This window comes from Corapipo altera, unplaced genomic scaffold (genome assembly GCF_003945725.1).
Source record: "Corapipo altera isolate COAL_440 unplaced genomic scaffold, ASM394572v1 200, whole genome shotgun sequence".
Classification (NCBI taxonomy): Eukaryota; Metazoa; Chordata; class Aves; order Passeriformes; family Pipridae; genus Corapipo; species Corapipo altera.
The window spans coordinates 634,679-640,255 of record NW_020884992.1 but is presented as its reverse complement, the minus strand read 5'-3'; the positions used below and the strand labels follow the sequence as shown (position 1 = coordinate 640,255).

The 5,577-nt window shown below is 65.1% G+C and overlaps 1 protein-coding gene across 1 annotated transcript in view; it reads right to left on the bottom strand.

The window, feature by feature from the left end:
* Nucleotides 1-1,247: 1,247 nt before the first annotated feature.
* Nucleotides 1,248-5,577, bottom strand: part of LRRC3C (leucine rich repeat containing 3C) — a 9,776-nt gene continuing 5,446 nt past the window's right edge. The window contains exon 2 of the mRNA XM_027666344.1: nucleotides 1,248-3,876. Coding sequence (XP_027522145.1) covers nucleotides 3,022-3,816 — 795 coding nt within the window. The 5' untranslated portion in view covers nucleotides 3,817-3,876 and the 3' untranslated portion in view covers nucleotides 1,248-3,021. The remainder of the gene's footprint in view (nucleotides 3,877-5,577) is intronic.

Below are 5,577 nucleotides of genomic sequence, written 5' to 3'. Positions count from 1 at the left end.
GCCGAGCACTGGCTCCCGCTCCCGGCAGGATCTGACCCACAGGACCTTTCTGTTGGAAAGAGGGGATGAGAAAAATCCCTCCTCGGGATTTGAGCCTCCATCAGGCTGCAGCCCCACACCCCCGCCACCCCAAGATCCCCCAACACCTGGGCTCAGCCACAGGCACCTGAAAATATCCCTCTAATCCCAGTTTTCGGTTCTTCCTCATTCCTTGCAACACCTGATTAAATATCCAATAGTACTGACAGCCTAAATCCAACACAATTCCATCCATCCCAGACCAAGTTACTTTCCCAAAGCTTACTGCAGACTTTTGTGAGATTTCTTATGTATTTTATCCCCCGTACACCCACATGGACCAGCAGCTGTTCCACAACCAGCCAGACTCCTGGAATGCATCTCCTTTCCCCCGTGCTCGTTAGCGTGGGCTGTAACGAGCCCCATGGTTTCCATCCGAGTAATTCCACAGGCAGGATCTGGGAATTATCAGGCACCAGAGCAGGGCTGGCCCTGGAGCACTTGGTGTCATCCAGCCCCGTGGGGGGACACTGGCAGCACTCCAGGGAGACGAGGTGGCAGCCGGGGCCACGTGTCCTGCGTGTCCCCCAACCCTTCCCAGCTGCTCCCGGAGCCGCGGGAGGACGGTCCCCAGGGAGGGACCGGAGCAGGGGACAGGAGCCATCTGCTCCAGAGCCCGGGGTCTGCGTCTGGAGACAGCGAGTGACAAACAGGGTTAATGTCCCATGAGCGGGAGCCGTCACTCTGTGTTAGGGCCCGGCTTCCACCTTCCACAGCACAACATTCCAGCGTGGATCGCACGGGGAGAGGCACCGGCAAACCGGGATGGGACCGTGACTGGAGAGGCCACTCTGGTGGGACTGTGGTGTCAGGAAGGGCCTGTCCCTCCTGGCTGTCATGGTCCTGCCCCCGGGCTCTGCTCTGGTGGGACAGAAGGGCAGGGAGCAGAGCAGGGCCCTGGGAAACAACCCCACGGGGTCCTGTGTGACGCAGGGACCGACCGGCGCCATGCCAGCGACCTGAGCCGAGCACGGGGTGTTCATTATTGAAGGCTGGGGCAGAGTTACCACAGGCACCAGGTGTCCTGTTTCTGCCAGCACCAGCCCGGGAGGACATTGGCTGTCACAGGAACCTCCATCCTCCCTGTGTGGCTTCACCTGGGCCCGGTGACCCACAGACACAAACACACACCAGCACACGCCAGCACCCGCTCCAAAGGAACAGCCAATTTATTGTCGTATAAAGTGAGAACATAAAAGGTCCCTTAAACCAAACACGGATGGGTCAGGCGGTCCCGGTGGCCCCCACACTGCCCGGGGGGAGCAGCCCGGGGGGCCTCGGGGGGTCCCCCCAGCCCCTCTTGTCCGCAGCCAGTTGTAGAGGGGGAAGGAGCTGCCGTGGGGCTGCGGGGACGCCCAGATGGGAGCTGGGGCCAAGGCGTTTGTGCGTTGCAGAGCTCCTGGTCTGCGCTGGAATTAGGCACTTGTGGAAGGTGCGGGCACTGCTCCCGGCCGGCTCCATCCCACGGCTCCCCATGGCACTGGGAGGACGGGCAGGGGCTGGGGCTGGAGCCCTGCCTGTGCCAAAACCCGCTGCCCACACCAGGGGCTGAGGCTGGGCCAGGTCTGGCCCGGTACAGAGGAGGTTCAAGCAGCTTTGGTTGGTGCTCTTGGTGAATTAAGGCAATTTATCTTCAGTTGGTTTAAAAAAAGGCCAAAACCAGCAGAAACCAGCTCTCCCAGGGGCCAGACACGTGGGTGGAAGAGTCTGGATCTGCTCTGGCTTTGCTCTGAGTCGCCACTTGGACCCTGCACACATAAAAGTGGGCAGACCCCCTCCTGTGCCAGCCCTGTGCCCAGCCTTGCCTCCACCACTTCCACAGGGAACCTGCAGCCAAATACTGGAAGTGCCCAAAAGGGACTCTGGAGCATTTTTAGGGGAGATTCAGGCTCCTGCCAGTGGTGCGGGAGTGGGGAGAGGGCGGAGGAGCCACAGTGGCTCCTTCCATCCCACTTCCCATCACAGTGACTGGTCGGCAGCTTGTGAGGTGGGAACTCCCCTCCGGCAGCCGAGGGGAGCAGGGGGTGAGGGTGCTGCAAACACCCACCCCCGTGGTCCCTGGGGAGCATCGAGGGGCAACTGCTCCCCTCGACATCCCAGCAGGGCTGTACCTACTGCCTGGACCCCTCAGTTCCCCTCCATCAGCACCCACACCCCTTGGTGGCCCCAGAGGGCTCTGCCCTGGGGAGCTCATTCCCCATTTGGTTCTTATTCCCCACATTCCAAGGGGGAAGGTTCTGGGTTTGCCCACCAGTGACCCCTCCTCTGGGTGGGGACCCCCACGCCTCTTGCCCCACCTGGCCTGGGGGTGCTGGGAAGGGAGCAGGGAGCAGCAGGGGCCGAAATGGGAGATGGGGTGGCACAACCCACACAAGAGCTGGAGCTGGAGCTGCCTCTGGCCTCTCCCAGCCGGGGTATCCCCAGTTCCTGTCCCATCCTTTGGTCCTACTGGCTGCAGTCACAGCCCGTGACCCCCCAGGGTCGATGACCCAGCAGGGCACTGCCCTCACAGACCTCCTGCTCCTTCCCACTGCCCTCCCAGCAAGGAGCCAGGCCCAGGCCAGCCTGTGAGGGATGGAAACACCGATTCCGTTAATGCCCCAAGGGATCTCTGTGAAGGAAATACAAAAGTTTTACATGAGGTCCGAACGTCCAGGTTGGTCGGAGCAATGGCCACATGCCAGGGGGATGCTCCAGGTCCTCCATAACATGGGAGGACACTGTGGATGCTCTGTGCTCGTGGCTGATATCCATCCCTGGCCACAGCCACCAGAGCCAGGGACTCACCGGCCGCGGCTCCCGCTGCCAGGAGGAGAATGGGGCAAATCCGTGAGCATCTCTGTGCGACGCCGGTGGCTGTGACAGCTCCTGCAGCCATGAGGAGCCCCCAGAGTGGCTGTTCCCCAGCCCTGTGCGTCCCCGTGTCCTGCAGGATGCCGGTGCTCACACCACAGTGCTGATGGTGGACGACTCCTCCGAGCGCCGCTGTTTGCTGGGCAGCGACTTGAGGTACTCCAGGTGCCTCCGGGCGTCCTCCTGGTTCTGCCGCACGTAGTACACCAGGTAGGAGATCACCATGGCGAACCAGCCGAACATGGTGACCAGCATGGCGATGTCCGTGGTCTTCTTGTACACGTTGCAGAAGTCCGTGTCGGCGATGACCTGCAGGAAGGCTTTGCCCACGTGCTCCTCCTGCGCCGAGGAGTCGCAGACGATGCCGCCCGAGGATCCGGCCACCAGCTCCACGGTGCGGATCAGCTCCTGCAGCCGGCAGTCACACAGCCACGGGTTGTTGGACAGGTTCACCTTGGCCTTCAGGTTGCTGAAGGCGTCTTTGCTGACCGACACCAGCCTGTTGGAAGACAAGTCCAGGGAGTGCAGGTGCTCTGCCAGGCCCCGGAAAGCCCCGCTCTCCACGCTGGCGATGGCGTTGTGGGACAGGTCCAGCTCCAGCAGGAGCGGCAGGTCCCGGAAGGCGTCGCGGGGCAGGAAGGGGATTCGGTTGGAGTCCAGGTAGAGCTTGTTGGTGTCGTTGGGGATGTCTCTGGGGACCTCGGTCAGCCGAGCGTTGCTGCAGCGGAAGGTCTTCAGCCCCTCCTCCTCCGAGGGGTAGCAGCCCTTGGGGAAGGCGGTGGCCGGGCGGAGGCAGCAGCCCAGGAGGAGGAGGAGGAGGAGGAGGCTGTGCAGGAGCAGCCCCATGGTGGCCGGGCGGAGGAGGACCCGCTCTGCCAAAGGCATCGTGCCGTGCTGCCTTTGCCTTCCTCACACCCCCGGGGGCTTCAGCTGGACTCGGCACATCTGAGAGGGGATAGCAAGGGGACAGCGTCAGGCCAGGGGGGTCAGGGGCAGAACTGTCACTGTACTGGCTGTGGGTACTGCACCTGACCCTGGCCAGGGGACAGGGACGGGGATGGGGACCGGGACAGCCGCCACGGCTCACGCATCCCCCCATCCCCGGCCAGCATCATGCTCGGGGCTCCTGCGAGTCAGGATCAGGTCCCAGGGCCTGAGCACGTCTCCTGCGCCGGCAGCTGGGCTGTAACAACCGGAGACGCTCGGGCTGAGCCAGAGGCGGGGGTGAGATCCCGCCCTGCCAAGGTCACGGCGCTGCGATCGCTGCTCGCAGGAGGCCGATCCATCCTGCGGCGGCCGGAGGACGCACCAGCCCGAGTCCTGGCTCCGGGCGAGCGGCCGCTGCCGGCAGCCCCCGGGGAATGCCATGGAAAACATGTGCGGGCAGCGGCTCAGCGGGTTCCCACTCCAGGATCCGCTCCCCGGCAGCGCCCGGGGCACGGGAGGACACGCGACGGGTTCTCTCCTTTCGAGGAGACTGGCACGGGTGGGTGCTGGGTGCCCCTGTCCCCTGCCCGCTGCCGCCCCGGCCGTGGGGTCGGGCTGCCCACACCACCCCGTAACCCTGGGCCCCATGTAGCCCTTGATTCCGGAGGGGAAAAACGTCAGCAGGAAAGAAACAAAAACAGAAAAAGGAAATTCGCTGGAGCTGAGCATGCAGTGAGTTCCCAGGGTAGTGGCAGCAGATAAGGGCCGTGTCCGAGGGCTCCGAGCGCTGCCCGGCTCTCCCAGCCCTGGTTCCCACCACGTCCAGGGGCTCCAGCCCGTCCCTGCGCCGGCCGCAGCGCTGGAGCCCTGGAGGGAGGATCCAGGTGCTCTCCCACCATCCAACAATCAAAGACACCGCCTGTGGCACCCGGTGAGGCAGCTCAGTGCTGCTGGTCACCAGGCACCTCCCGGGCAAAGCTGCTGCAGGTCCCACATCCCCCCACTCCTCGGAGCATCCCAACGGCAGCAAACCCGTCTCGGGGTGTTGACTGGGGGTCCCCGGCGCAGGGTAGAGGCGCCCACCCGAGGGTGGCCCCCAAAGCACAGCACCCCAAGCTCTGGGCACTGTCACCCAGCCCGGCCGCGCAGAAACACCCCAAGGTCACACCTGTGCAGAGCCGACCCCTGCGCTGCCAGAGCCCCGGGACCCGCGGGGGTCCTGAGCGGGCACCAGCGCTCAGAGCACCCCAGGGGCACCGGGACCCCACAGCCCCACACTGCACCAGCCCCCCAGGTCTGCCAGAGGTAACCCGGGACAAACGCAGCCCCCTGAGACCCCCCTCCGCTGCCCGGGAACCACCGGACTGAGCCGGGACCTGATGCCCCGGGATGGAGCTGCTTCATCCACGGGACGGGGACACCCCGCGGGTGGGATGCGGACCAGGCACCGCAGCGAGGACGAGCACTGCCAACCCCTGCCCCATCGCGGGGTCCCCAGCCCGCAGCAGGGTGCGGGAGTCCCCAGCCCGACCCCGGGGATCGCCGCCAGCCCCGGGGAGGGCGGTTGAGGTACCGGGGGCGGTGCGGGCGCCAGGACCCGCCGTGCGCCCGGGGATGCCCGGGGATCCCCCCGGCCCGGGGGCGTCGCGGGAGAGGGAAGCCCTGGTGCTTCCCCGGGGGAAGCTCCGCTCGGCGCGGCTCTTCCGCCCCCTCCCCTCG